At 33.3% G+C, this 13,942-nt stretch overlaps 2 protein-coding genes across 3 annotated transcripts; one reads left to right on the top strand and one right to left on the bottom strand.

Annotated features, from left to right (window-relative positions):
• Positions 1 to 1,995: 1,995 nt before the first annotated feature.
• On the bottom strand, positions 1,996 to 12,008 carry LOC114372350 (vacuolar protein sorting-associated protein 51 homolog). 2 transcript variants are annotated; one of them, XR_003658202.1, is made up of 21 exons: positions 11,870 to 12,008; positions 10,748 to 10,982; positions 10,478 to 10,617; positions 10,336 to 10,390; positions 10,131 to 10,238; positions 9,878 to 9,976; positions 9,691 to 9,768; positions 9,169 to 9,246; positions 8,795 to 8,905; positions 8,249 to 8,349; positions 8,095 to 8,162; positions 6,660 to 6,733; positions 6,441 to 6,507; positions 6,035 to 6,144; positions 5,646 to 5,912; positions 5,422 to 5,538; positions 3,624 to 3,695; positions 3,473 to 3,523; positions 2,951 to 3,178; positions 2,694 to 2,878; positions 1,996 to 2,401 (listed from the first exon to the last, which is right to left on the bottom strand). XR_003658202.1 is itself a non-coding variant. In XM_028329854.1 (21 exons), the coding sequence occupies exons 2-21, from the start codon at positions 10,916 to 10,918 to the stop codon at positions 2,282 to 2,284; spliced, it is 2,292 nt and encodes a 763-aa protein (XP_028185655.1). In that variant the 5' UTR covers positions 10,919 to 10,982; positions 11,870 to 12,008; the 3' UTR covers positions 1,996 to 2,281. The 2 variants fall into 2 exon arrangements, 1 of the variants encoding a protein (XP_028185655.1); XM_028329854.1 differs by having other exon boundaries at positions 2,694 to 2,870.
• Positions 12,009 to 12,062: 54 nt separating this feature from the next.
• Positions 12,063 to 13,211, top strand: LOC114372351 (bZIP transcription factor 53-like). Its single transcript, XM_028329855.1, has one exon. The coding sequence runs from the start codon at positions 12,480 to 12,482 to the stop codon at positions 12,936 to 12,938; it is 459 nt and encodes a 152-aa protein (XP_028185656.1). The 5' UTR covers positions 12,063 to 12,479; the 3' UTR covers positions 12,939 to 13,211.
• The last annotated feature ends 731 nt before the right edge of the window (positions 13,212 to 13,942 follow it).

Here is a 13,942-nt window from a genome sequence, read left to right as displayed (position 1 = left end):
ATTTTATTAAACACTTACTAATAAGGTACTCTAAAAAAACTTACTATTAAGGTCGGTTTAGTAGAGAGATTGAGATAAACTTTTAGGACTTAAATTTAATCCACATTATCACTAGTGTACATTAAAAAAAAGTTGTATTAAAAAACGTGGTGGAAAAAGTTAGTTATATATACTATATAGTAATTATATTTGACAAACATTAGTATGTCATGGGACTTCAGGCCTCCCAACTAAAAAAAAAGTTAAAATCAAAACACTTAATACTATATTTAAGTCATAACACATGAATAATCTTAACACTTACATCATTGTTTGGTAGGAAAAAAAAAGAGTAAAAATAGGTAAGTGAAAAAGGAAGATAAGAGAAATACACAAAAAAATAAAGTATAAATATTAATTGTTTGACTCAAGAGAAATAAAATGGAAATAAAATTATGAGGTTGTTTGATTTAAAAGAGAAAAAAGGAAAATAAATTATATTAGAACTATGTAAACACAACTTTATTTTCTTATTTTAAACCTTTAATTTTGGAATTAGGATAACAGAAATGTTTATTATTCGTTTCCTAGTATCTCAATTACATATTTTTGGTAAGTAATTCTATTCTTACATTTTTCTCGTATAATCTATAGTATAATATGCTTAATAATATAATCAATTATAATTGTATACATAATAGATTATACATTCGTTTCAAGTATAATTGATTTGAACATTACAACTAACACAGGGAGGAGAGTAATTTAAAATTTTGATAAAATGTAATGCACTTTGTAAATTTCATCTTCTTGATTTCACCCACGAGTCCCTCGCCTTCCGCCATAAAAATACAAAATCAAAGTGAGTGCGAAAGACACATAATAGTGGGTCTCCTTCGATCTGATTCTAGATCCAACCTTCTCTTTTTCAGAGATGGGTTTCAAAATGTTGTGACTGTTACCAAATAAAAAACAAATCTCTTTAGATACTATGGCGATTTGTTGAACTTACCCACACAAAGGGCATCAAATGTGTTAAGTGTTATACTTGTGTGTTCATGTCAAATTGCAATTTCATATCTGATTTTCTTTTTCATATTTGAGCTTGTTTTAGAACTTGGTTTCAAAACCCACACAAAGGGCATCAAATGTGTTCAGTCTTATGCTTGTGTATTCATGTGTGCAACAGTTGAAGGTGGCAATTTGTGAATAGGTATGGTGAGTGCTTATATGGATTGTAAATCGAAGAGGTGGGGTTCTGTAGGTCGCACCACCGTTGCCTACAACACCGAAACAGTAACATGTGGATGGCTCATGACATTTTTTTGGTGGTGGTGCATAGTGGATCTGAATGCAGGGAAATGGAGAATGGCGGATGGGTAAAAAATGGAAATGAGCGGCAGAAAAAGAAAAAAGAATTAATTACAATGAACAGCCTTTTGTTTATATTACATTCGTGACTCTTTCTTTTTTAATATTATTTTTAATCTTGGTTAATTTCGTGAAACTTTTGTTAGGAAATTTATAAAAGAAAAAAAAATATTCAATGAAAGAAAAAAAGAAAGAAAAAAATATTTAAACAGTGACATATAAAAATTTCATCAACAACCATTTTAATATTCAATTACAAACAATTTTTTAGATTTGTTTAATGGAACTTTAAATTTTGATTGAACTTGTTGAAATTTAATTTAATATGAACTATTTTATACATGAACTTCTCGATAATCATTTTAATATAAAACAATTATGAAGTTGAAGAAACTAAATAAAGACATTTAAAACAATTCTTTTATTAAAAATTATATATTTTTCGTGTGACAGTTGCAAACTAATGTTTCTCTCACGACTAAAACATCAAAGGGAGACTTTCACCAAAAAAAAAAAATCAAAGGATAGCTCGTGAAACGAAAAATCTACAATTAAAATATTTTTTGTAGAATTCAAAAAAGTAAAGGTGTCAGTGAAACAAGAAAAAATCACATGAATGATCATTATAATTTACTCAAGAAAAAATAAAGAAAAATCTCAACATTTCATTTAAAATCTAAGGGCTAAAAATTCTTTCCCATGGTGAGAGACCCAATAAGGTCTCCCACTCTAGCCTCCCGTCATGGATATAATTTTCTCATGTCTCAATGTTTCCACAAATAACAACATGTTAATATGACATATGTTACAACTTACAAGAGATTTACAAAAGGAACCAAGTTACTTTTCAACGGCCAAAACCCTAACAAATTGTACGAGATGGCAAACACAGCAAACACAATTTTGCTCGTATAAGTTTATGAAGGAATATTTATGAAGAAATTGTATTTTGCTCCTCGGTTTTAGCCAACTTTGCTCGTATAAGTTTGTCCAATATGGGAGGCTCCAATGGAATCGGATCTAGACACCGTTCAGCAGTAGCAACAATCACCTATGCCCAAAAGATACAAAAATCGCCATCAAAAAACAATCACCTATGCCCAAAAGATACAAAAATCAAACATTCACTAAGAGATACATAAGAACTAAGAAGCTAAAACCCACGGAAGAGTTTTGATAAGGAAAAAAATAACGGCAAAGCTACAGGTAATTCTCATAAGAACTAAGAAGCTAAAACCCACGGAAGAGTTTTGATAAGGAAAAAAATAACGGCAAAGCTACAGGTAATTCTCATTAGAAAAAATGCATGACATCACTATGAAAAATTATAACTTAATTCCAACCTCATCTAGCAAGAAGTCGATTGCAGCTTCATCTTCAACTATTTCTCTTAAAGGGATCCTTACGAACTGGATATCCAATTGAATTTGCTGGAATCCACTTCGGTTAAAAGTCTGGAGTCGGACAAATTCTTGAAAACTTTTAAGGCCCAATTTAACTATAGTTGTAACAACAGACTCCTGCGATTCTAAGGAAAATGATATCACGGCTCTCAAAGAATTATTTAAATTTAAATCACCAATATAATAATCATACATACCTGTGTATATTCTACTTTTGTGAAAATTTCAACTTTCTGCTTAAACAATTTTGCAAGATGCGTTTCCAAAAGCTGGCTCCTTGCCCTTTGAGTATTTGACCTGCCCAGTTTCTCCTCCCGCAAGGGATTGCTCCTTGATGAAGCACTACTTCCATTACTATCAGTCCTGTGGTGCTTACGTCTACCTTGAGGCAAAATCTGCTTCACTTCGTTAACTATAATTTCAAGCTGGAAATAAAATAAAGGAAATTAAAATTTTCCTCCAGTTTGCTTCAATTAAAATTTGGTTTTTAACAATGGTGTCACGTGATTAATATAGTCAACCCCACTTAGTGGGATAAGGCTTTTATTGTTGTTGCTGCTTCAATCAATTACCATATATTTTCATCAAATATGATATAATTATATTCCAGACAAGCAACATTTAGTAAGACTAATACTCAATCACAAAGCTTAAACAATTCAAGGCTACTGAAAAGACACAGAAAAGAATGACTGATTTAAATATACAGATATACCAACCTCTTGAAGAAATAGATCAACAAACATATGAACTTCTCTTGGTTCCTTATGCTGTGTAAAGCAAAGGAAAAACTTCAGAGATTCAAGCTCTTTCAAAGACAACCGATCATCAGTCTTATATGTTTGAAAAAAGGGTATATAACAGACTGACCTTAACCCAATTAGGGGTTGTAAACCTCTTCTTCAGGAGAAGTGATACCCTCTGATTTCTCATATTTATGTACTGAAAAGAATCAAACAGTATACATGTAAATGCTGCTTAACTTGAAGATATTTTTTTTAAATAATGAAAACAAAAATAAAGGACTAAGGACAGAACGGTACATATAAATGGAGATTAAATATCCTCCAAAATCAGAGCACTCAAGAAAGGGTACTACAATACAAAGAAAGTGAAGTAAAGCTTGCTAGTTCATTTGTGAATCAGACAAGAATCCCTCAAAAGAAACCATCCCAGAACATCAAAGCAAAGCCATATGAACTATCCATCCCTAATAAACTCAAAGGACTACCAAAACTCACAGCATCTAAACTAGTCAGTTCATGAGAGAAAACTGACAATACATAATGCAACAACTACACCATTCAATGACTGAAATTTTGTCCAACATCATTCACATGTTTTGAATGGGATTGTATTTCACACGCAAACAGGCACTGTCTAAAGGCCATTTAGGCCAATCAAATTGAAACCCCTCTTTTCCTTAGAAACACAAATATTCTCCGGGAAAATATTAAAATCAAGCTAAAATGCCAAGCAGGCTTTAGGCATCAGCTAAGGAATAGATGAATAAGAATGAGGGAGTGACATGTGATTGCCTATGCTGTATAAAGGTTTTGATGATGCCAAAGATTGAAGTAATTCAAAGTTTACAAGTTTAAGTCAAGGTCAAGAGATCAAGAGAAAAGATTCGCGTTAGTCCATTATTTGTTAAAAGAATCTCTTAAGGGTTGAAAAGGTTTGGCCTTAAAAGCTTAAATTCTCCAAAATCTCTTATAAAAAGTTTTAAGTGTTTTACACTTTTGAAAAATAATATATTTCTCTGGTAATCGATTACTAGAGGCTGTAATCGATTGTTAGAAGCCAAATTTGATTTTACAAAGCTGCTTCAGAAAGTTTTGAATTTAAATTTTAAAAGCTGTAATTGATTACCAGTAACGAAATTTTTTAGATTCAAACTGAAAAGACATGGCTCCTCATTAAATAACTGTGTAATCGATTACTAGTGAGAAAATTTCAAAAATAACTCTGAAAAGTCACATCCCTTCATGAGTTTTTGAAAAGCCACTAAAGGCCTATATATATGTGACTTGTATTCGAAAATCTTCAGAGTTTTTCAGAACATTATTGTCTTATCCTCTCAAAAACAAATCATTGATCAAATACTTACAAATCAATTAAGGATTCTTCTAAGAACTTCATATTGTATATCTTCTTCTCTAAAAGAGAGAAAAACATTTGTACTTTCTTTAAAGACTTATTGAGATCAAGAGGCTATTTGTCTCTTAAATTGTGAGTTTCTTGAACACAAGGGAAAGGGATCCCTCGGGTGTTCAGAAGTTGTAAAAAGGATTTTTACAAAGTTAGTGAAAATCTCAAGTGGGTTGCTTAAGGACTGAACGTAAGCACAGAAAGTGGTCGAACCAGTATAAACTGAGTTTGCAAATTCTCTCTTTCCTTATCTCATTTACATTATTTCAATTTAATTTTGTCTTGCGCATTTAAAGAACATCGATTAAATTGATTCTTTGCTTCTTCTGCATATATCATTTAAAGGGAGAATTAAAATTTGTTAGGGGAAAATTTTGAAACTTAATTCTCCCCCCCCCCCTCTTAAGTTATTGAGGCCACTTGTTTAACATGACATACTGACAAGGACAACGATATACAGATTGTGTCATATGAATTGCAGTTCCGTTGAAAAGAAAATATGAACTTAAAAATATACCAGGTGCAAGAATTTTTCACCAGCTGACCGAAATTTTCGACATATTTCTCCAGGAACAAAGGCAGGTCCAGATTCATAGCCTCTAACACTACCACCAGAAAAGGAAGCAGCTATTTCCTGAAGATTACAAGGAAAATTTTAAGGTATACCCATAGGATATGGAAGAAAAATTAACCACAGAAATTGAAATTTCAGGAGTCAAACTCTATCAAGTGAACCCTTGCCTCAGTGACTTTTGGGATGACGGTTTGTTCAATGAAAGCAGACAATTGTGCCAGCACTAGGACAAGGCCAGCAAAAGCTTTATCACCTTGAGTTCCCTCTGCCAAACCGTGTACTTGAATAGATGAATGATTTCTTCCTGAAAACAGAAGGAACTGATCCTCAAGTTGCCTAAAAAATTCTTGAAGTCCTTCTTGAACCCAATCAATGATTAACTCTCTTAATCTAACTAGGATCCCAGAGTCATCATCTAAAATTTTGCGAAAGTCCTGAAGGAGAGAAATTAAATGTAAATGAAACAAAAATAACAAAATCTTAACAATAGCAATACATGCATACATAATTGAATATAACCTTGTATAGATGAATCTAAGCATACAAACATGCTTACCAGCAACACATTCAGTCCTCCTTGAAGAACTGCTTTTGTACTTGCATCAAGAACAACATCAAGAGTGCACTGTTCTGCTCCTTCCTTTTTCAGGATTTGTAAGAGGGAATCTACCAAACAGATGCTAACTCAGCACAGTTATGAAAACAACTTTTTTAAATTTTTCCCGTAGCTAAAACCATATAATAGAGCTATTTTGACAAGTGATAATCAACAACAACATAATTTATAGCATTCTATGCTTCTGATCATTTTCAAAAAAACAACCAGTCACATTGGTGCAAATCAACAATGATTTTTAATTTCTTGATTTTTCTATATTGTGGTAGCGTAAATATTTGAATTTTAAGCTGAAACCTAATATCATAAGCTTTCTGAATACAAGTCAAACTATCAAAGAACTAACCTGAGATGTCTTGTAGAAGATGAAAAAATGCACTTCTAACAAACGACGTGACAACAACCTTTGCAGCCTGGAAATATTGGGTTAGTTGATTGAAATTCATTTTTAAAACATTAACATTGTAATTATTACATTCTGAAAATAGGGGAAAGGGAGCATTGAATAGCTAGTTAGCCACAGTTTAGGTCAATCAAATTTGAGCCAACAAGATTAATGGATAACCTCAAGAGAATGATTAGAGAGAGCTGCTTCCTGTAAGACTTCATCTATCAGGAGCACGTCATTCCAGATAACTCCTGTAATTACAAATTTAAAGAAATCATAGTCCAGTCAGGAAGAGGGAAGACTGGTTTAACAATTAAAATAATATACTTATGGAAAAGTGAGAAGTTTAAGAGAAGAAAAAATGGCTTGGACACACAAATATGTTGAAAATTTGCACATGGATAAATGGTAAAAGAACAATAGATAAATTTGAAAATTTCAGATGTTAATTTTTACTTTGCTATTGAAAATTGGTAGCTTGATAAATTTCTGCCAAGATGTATAGAGGTGAATGCACTCACTAGCATCATAAAAATATTTCAAAAAAGAAGAGGGATTAAGTTACTCCAAGAGTAAGTATAAAGAGTTACTCTTCATCCCCCACCTTTCATTTTCTTTTAATTTAATAGTTTTAACAAGAAACACATTTTTGATTGTTAGATTAAAAGAAAATAAAGGGTGAAGACAAAAAGTAACTCTTTAAGAGTAACTTTATCCCTCCTCTTCATAAAAACACATCTATATTAGTAATTATAGTGATTTCAATGGATTAAATATTTAAGTTACAGAGAAAAAACTTTTAATTTATCATATACAGCACAAATCTATAAGATGAATATATAGCCAGGCACATAAAAATGGAGATAATAACGAGTTTCTCTTTATGGTCTTAATATATCATCTATACGACATGATTAGAAAAAACACCCCATTGCAATAAATGACATTCAAAAAGAAAAATCCACATGGATGCATACAGGCAGCACTTAGAGAAGAAAAAGAGGATGTGTTCACAAAAGGTATAGACCTTTTCAATATATTTAGGATGGGTTTGGGTAAACAACTTAATTAAATGCTAATCAAGTAAGCATTAATGTATAAGTTTCTAGAATTGAAGAAGAAATATCGTAAATTGTTTTCACATAATTTATTTTCCGTAAGTTATCCTGGAAAGCTTATTGAAATAAGCTGAAAACAACTTATGGGCACATCACAAACTATTTTCGTAAGTTCTACCAAACAATTATACAAGTGCTTATGTCACATCATATTGATAAGCTCTTCTAAACACACCCTTCGTGCCTATGAGAAATAGAATTGGATTGCTCAGAGAGAAAAAAAATCCAAGTGTTTTTTTAAAAAAAATACATGCATATAAAAAAGGAAATTGGACCAAAAAAATGCTATTTTTTCATATAAAAATTAAATATCATATAGCAGGCATATGAGTCAAAAGGTCACTAGCTCGTATGTCTAATGTGGTACCGAAAGTAAAAATCCATCTAGCTTTAGAAATCAAGTATATGGCTATAAGCCCAGAAATTACAAATATCCACACACACAAACACAAATAAAATAAATACTAAAGTACTAGCAAAGTCCTACTACTTACGAAGAACACCAAGTAGATCTTCTGGGGAAATCCGTGTCTTTACATATTCCTCAGCAATTACAAAGTTCCTAGCAAACATTACAATGTGTGCATGTTATACAAATTTAACTTACTGTAAATAAAAATGTTTCCTATGGTAAATGATGATACAAACTTGGTAACCAAATCTTCAGCAACTTTAACCAATTGTTCTTCAGAATCAGGAAATATTACACGAAATGCACAAACTGCCTCCACAAATTCATGTATAGCTGCCTACATTAGGAAATGAGAACAACAATATATTCTAATTCATCAGTCATGTAACCTCAGTTACAAGAGAAATTATACATACTAATGGAAGTAAATTAGGCTAAATAGAAGAAAAGAAAATTGAATTGGATTGGAACAGTAATAATATTCCATTCATCAATTCTCTTGGCAGATTATTTGACGCAATCATTCATGGACATTGAAGCAATCATCAGTTTAATCACTACTTTCTTTTTCATTTCCTGTTATTGGCCAACTCATCAGCATCCTTTCCAGCACATGAATATCAACATTTTTAGAGCTACTTATAGGATACATGCATAACTTCAATGTTGTCTGTCATTAACATCTTAAGTAACCAAGCTTTCATAGTAAAATGTTAAACTAGATATCAAGGAGTGAGACAAGCAGACATTAAACAAAACGATACTACTCTAGCACTAGTTACCTCATGAGTAGAACGGTCCCCTGAAGGATTATTTATTTCTTCAGGGTTCAGTCGAATGTCTGTAATAGATTGTTCTAACTTTTCAAATAACTTTGCCTTCAAATTGTTCACCTGCAAATAAATTGAAAACCTAGAATCATATAACATTTATTAATAACACCCAAGAAAATATAATGTTATTTCTCTCTAAAAGGGAGGGAAAGAAGACATGGTGGATGCCCAAAGCTCTCCATGCAATGCCAAAAAAAATCATCAGAAGGACAGTTCTTCAAAAGTAAACATTCAGAAAATAATTACTAGCTGATAGAATCCCATCATATCTCAACAAGTACACAAAATGCCATTCTTCTATTTTTTTTAAAAGAAGTACAAACCGGAAAATCCAACTGCTTAAGAAGCACTGCTGCATCAGCTCTCACTTGTATTGATTCAGAATCTGAAAATAGCTTCCCCTGGTTAGAGAGAAAAATGTCAAATCATGTTAACAAGCTTCTGTTAAAACAATTGAGCATCAGCTATTATTCAGCAAAATATTAGAGATGAATGTTAACAGTGATCTATTAACTTCTTAAAGTTTTATCCATGTTTGGAAGAATAGAAATGCTGGACAGGGTAAGCTAATTCTATCCAATTTTACTATGAATTCAGTAACAAAAAAAGATAGCATCTAGATATCCACAAACAGCCTTATAACATGTAAGCTGATATTGTTGTTTTACAAGGGAGGTAGGATACAGCAAAATAATAACTAGACAATTAAATAAGCTGTTGTTTATTTTACATGCCCAAAATAATTTCAAAAAAGGAATAGATAAAGAAATCCACAGTGTCCCCTTACTTGCATTTTGGCTCATGGTTCATGTCCAAAAAGTCTGACACAGGTAAAAGAACTATACCTGCAAGTTTTTTACTACAACAGCTATTGCTTCTTCAGAAGCTTGTTTACAATCCCGGAATGAAGAATCTCCATATGCCTGATAAAGAGGGAGGAAAACAAGATAATTAATCTGAGACCTGGATTAATACGTTGTGTTTAAAAGTAATCAAGGGATTGAATCAGAAACCATATAAGCCAACCACAACCTTAAAAATTGGCATTGCTCCAATGTAAAACCTGACTGCATCTGCATAGGCCTCCGACTTGATGCACTTGCTTAGTCTATCGGGTAGGTCATATATGAACTACTTTCAACAAAGGTAAAAAGTATGTCAGTCATATTCCACTTCCACAAAAGACTCAGAAGTCATACCACTAAGTCAAGTATGGAAACATAAATATTTCAGTGATGCAAAGCCGGAATAAAGAAACATGCATGATTGCTTTAATAATTAATACCTGAACTTTACGAAGAAGATTACAAGTCCGATGTAGTTTCTCAATATGCTCCCTTTTGTCAAATAGAGAAGTGTTGACACTGTCACTTCTCGACTGCACAGACATTATCTGCATTGGAGAAAATGCGGATTCCTATGAAACTCCCTTTCTTCCTCTTTTCATTTTGATTCTAATATTTTAAATATAGTAAGTACACAACGGTTACCTTCTCAAGAAGCTGCTCCATATTCGTCTCCATCCCGGAAATGTTACTTTTCATCCTGTTTAAGAATCAAATATTAGATGCAGACAATTTAGATACAATAGAGCAAGAGAAGATAGAAATGGTTATTTACAAGCATAAGTACCTCTTTATAGTGTCTGTGGCACTGATGAACTTGTTGTAATTCTCGTAAACCAGCATTTGCAAGTCGGTGTCGAGATTCTTGATTTCAGCTGCCATTTCAACGTGGCGTTGGAGCAGGCCTTCCAAATTGGACTTGTGTGCCTGCATAATTCATTCATTCATTTAATAAAATCAAGTGAGGTTTCGTGCTCCAAATTCAAGTTCGTCTTCGACTTCGACGATGACGACGACGAGAGTGACTAATTGAGGGAGAAGGGGAAGAAGAATTTACCAGGATGTTCATGTACTGATCGGGATCGAAGGAAGTAGAATTGATGTCGTCGAGAGAAGCGTGTTTGGAGGTGTTGTTGGAGATGGAAGGGTCAGGGGAGTAGAAACTCGATAGCAGATCTCGCATCCTCTTCGCTTTGTCGTCCATTGGTACTACTTCTTCTCCCACCATTTTTTCTCCTTTTCTTTCTCTTTTCGCTTGTTTTTCCTCTGCTCAACTTGCTCCTCCCTCCGATCTGTGAAATGAAAAAGAAACCGAGTCTGTGATGTTCGTTGCAACTTACAAGTCATAAATCAAAACGGGCCTACCAGGCCCTTAGCCCACGACTAGTTGAGTTGGGCTGATGAAAAATGAGCCCAAATACAACCCTTACGTCTTTTTCTTTTCTTTTTTTCTTTTTTTTTTTTTATGGTCGGCACCCTTTAGTCGTAGTACTGCTTGAATAAAGCTTATTAGGCCTTTTCTTATTATACCTCTTGTGAATTCACTTTCTCAATACACTTTTCTCTCTCCACTTATCCACCAAATCACTGATCAATAACTATTTCATTTTTGAAAGATTCAATTATTTATTTAAATGTGTGAAATAATTAATGTGGATAACAGTATAATTGACAAAAAATAATTAATGTAACCTTAAACTTTAAAAATGATAGATAACTAAAAAATGATTTTTTTTTCAAAAAACCCGACAATTAGAAAAACCAAGGGAGTATAACTGAAAGAGATTTTTTTTTGCTAATTGTGAGAGTTTTTCCATGAAACACACGTCAAAAAAAAATACTGAGAATAAGAAAGAATAAGGTGTGTTTTGTATCTAACTTAAAATTTATAATATAAGTAATTCGTATTAAAAAATTGAAATAATGATATTAAAAATTATACTTATAATTTTAAACTGTTAACTCGTTGGATGACGTTGGTAATGAAAAAAAATTTGTTTTATAATCTAAACACACACCATATTTTTTAAATGAAATTTACGTTTCGTAATCAATCATGGCATACAAGATATATAATTTAAGAAGCTATCTTTGTAATTACTCCCGATCCCGATAAAGAAAAAAAAATGAAAGGAGTAGTAGTAAGGTAAGACGGTAGAGTTGAAACGAGTAAGGATACTTGAGGAAAACAGCTGTCTCTGTGTCGTCACGTTGCCGCCAGCTATGACGCGGTGTCATTAAGCCCTAAAAAAAAAAAAATCAAATTTTCCAAATTAATTTTCCTAGTCCAGTACACCGAAGCACGTTTTCCATCTCCCACCTCACATTTTTTTTCTATAAAAACCAACCTAAACATCGAAGGAAAACCTTCTTCGGTTAAACCTTTTTCACCTTCCCCCTTTGTTTCTCAACATCATTCTCCTCATTCCCCTACCTACCCCCAATTTTCCCTTCTGTATTTCTCTTTTTCAATTCTCGATTTCCCTTCTCCCTTTTGTGTCTTCATAATCCAGATCCTCTCTTCGATCTAGGGTTTCTGGCTTAATTAACAATCAAATGTTTAAGGAAGAATTTCTATGACGATTCGCAACCCCATGCGACGAATCCGTCTCCTCCACTCCTTCTCCGTCGTCTTCCTCTACTGGTTCTACGTCTTCTCATGAACTAACTCCCTCTCAATCCCCTACCCTAATTCCTCCAATTTCCCCATTTTTTTTCTCTAATTAATCAGATTTGCAAAATCCTAATTTCTCTAACCCTAACAAAACCCCCAAATTCAAACAAATCCAATGGCTTCGATTCCGCGTCCGGCGAGTTCGGGATCTTCGGAGGGAGGAGGAGATCCGGCTGCGATGGACGAGAGAAAGAGGAAGCGGATGGAGTCGAACCGCGAGTCCGCACGGCGATCGCGGATGAAGAAGCAGAAGCTGCTCGAAGACCTATCCGACGTAGCGAGTCGCCTTCAAGGCGAGAACGTGCGCTTAGCGCAGAGCATAAAGGCGAAGGAGGAAGCGTACGTTGAGATCGAAGCCGCGAACGACATCCTCAGAGCACAGACCATGGAACTCGCCGACCGGTTAAGGTTTCTGAACTCCATTCTCGAGATCGCCGATGAGGTCGGCGGCGGTGGTGAATCCTTCGAGATTCCGCAGATTCCAGACCCTCTCTTCATGCCCTGGCAGATCCCCCACCCTATGATGGCGTCACCTGACATGCTCCTCCATGGAAATCAAGGCCTGTTTGCTTGATAGTACTTCAATTAGGCTAGGTTTATTGTTGATGTTCCCTAGTGTTTTGGTGAATAAAGAAAGGGAATGGTGTTAGATGTTTATGAGTTATATCGTGTGTTGGTGTGCTGTTTTTTTTTTTTAAGATCTGTGTTTATGTTTTGTGTGTGCACTATCGTCGTTATATAGTTGAATTGAATGTATCTGCTTTGTCGTAGTGACTGGCATTGTGTATCGATATAAAATTATGTTTCTGTTTAAAATTACAAATTGGAGTAAGCCGAATTCAGAATATATAAGTTTGTTTGGAATTTGGACTAAGTATCTGCGATGGATCGGGGTTGTCGCAATTTCGTTTAGCAATATGGCCCCTCTCTGTTACTTTTTGAACTTAGTAAATAAAAGTAAGTTTGTTTTTTTTTAAAACATATTCCTCTTGTAAGAATCCGTAAGATAGTCGTAGAAGAACTAAGGGAACAAGTTAATTTTACATTTAGACAATGCTTCCACAAGTATTCATTCAGAATAATAAAGTTGTGATGTATTATTAAGTTCTTTTAGATGATGAAATCATTTAAAGGGGGCAAGTTTTAAAAATTAATTGAATTAACTCTAAATTATAATAATAATAAAAAAAATTAAATATATTAGAATGACAATTTTTGCATCAAGTGGATTTACATTTTTCCAATGCATTTTATTATGTGTAGTTTAAAACCGCGTTGGTTTTCATTGGACGTGCGTTAATTTAAAGTAGCTTATGAATCCAACAAAATTAACTTTTGTGAATATTTTTTTTATTTTCTTTTTTTTTTTTACTTTTGAATGGTCAACATCGGTATATATTTTCATTCTAACATTTATATCCTTTCTCACCGACCTATTCATGCACTAAATACTCTTTCACTAATAAATAATTATTAGGAAATGTGCTGCACTTTATTCCAAAAAAAAATATCAACTTAAATTTTACTTACCTAACAACATATTTAATATATTTTTGTAAGTCTGTATCTTTTTATATT

This window comes from Glycine soja, chromosome 10 (genome assembly GCF_004193775.1).
Source record: "Glycine soja cultivar W05 chromosome 10, ASM419377v2, whole genome shotgun sequence".
Classification (NCBI taxonomy): Eukaryota; Viridiplantae; Streptophyta; class Magnoliopsida; order Fabales; family Fabaceae; genus Glycine; species Glycine soja.
The sequence above is the reverse complement of the archived record's forward strand: the minus strand, read 5'-3'. Positions and strand labels throughout refer to the sequence as shown.

Coding starts and splice junctions, on each gene's coding strand:
- LOC114372350 (XM_028329854.1), bottom strand. CDS start 10,918: ATGGTGGGAGAAGAAGTAGTACCAATGGACGACAAAGCGAAGAGGATG. Junction 10,618..10,747: donor ATCAGTACATGAACATCCTG/GTAAATTCTTCT, acceptor TGAATTATGCAG/GCACACAAGTCCAATTTGGA. Junction 10,239..10,335: donor TGGAGCAGCTTCTTGAGAAG/GTAACCGTTGTG, acceptor TCTCCAATGCAG/ATAATGTCTGTGCAGTCGAG.
- LOC114372351 (XM_028329855.1), top strand. CDS start 12,480: ATGGCTTCGATTCCGCGTCCGGCGAGTTCGGGATCTTCGGAGGGAGGA.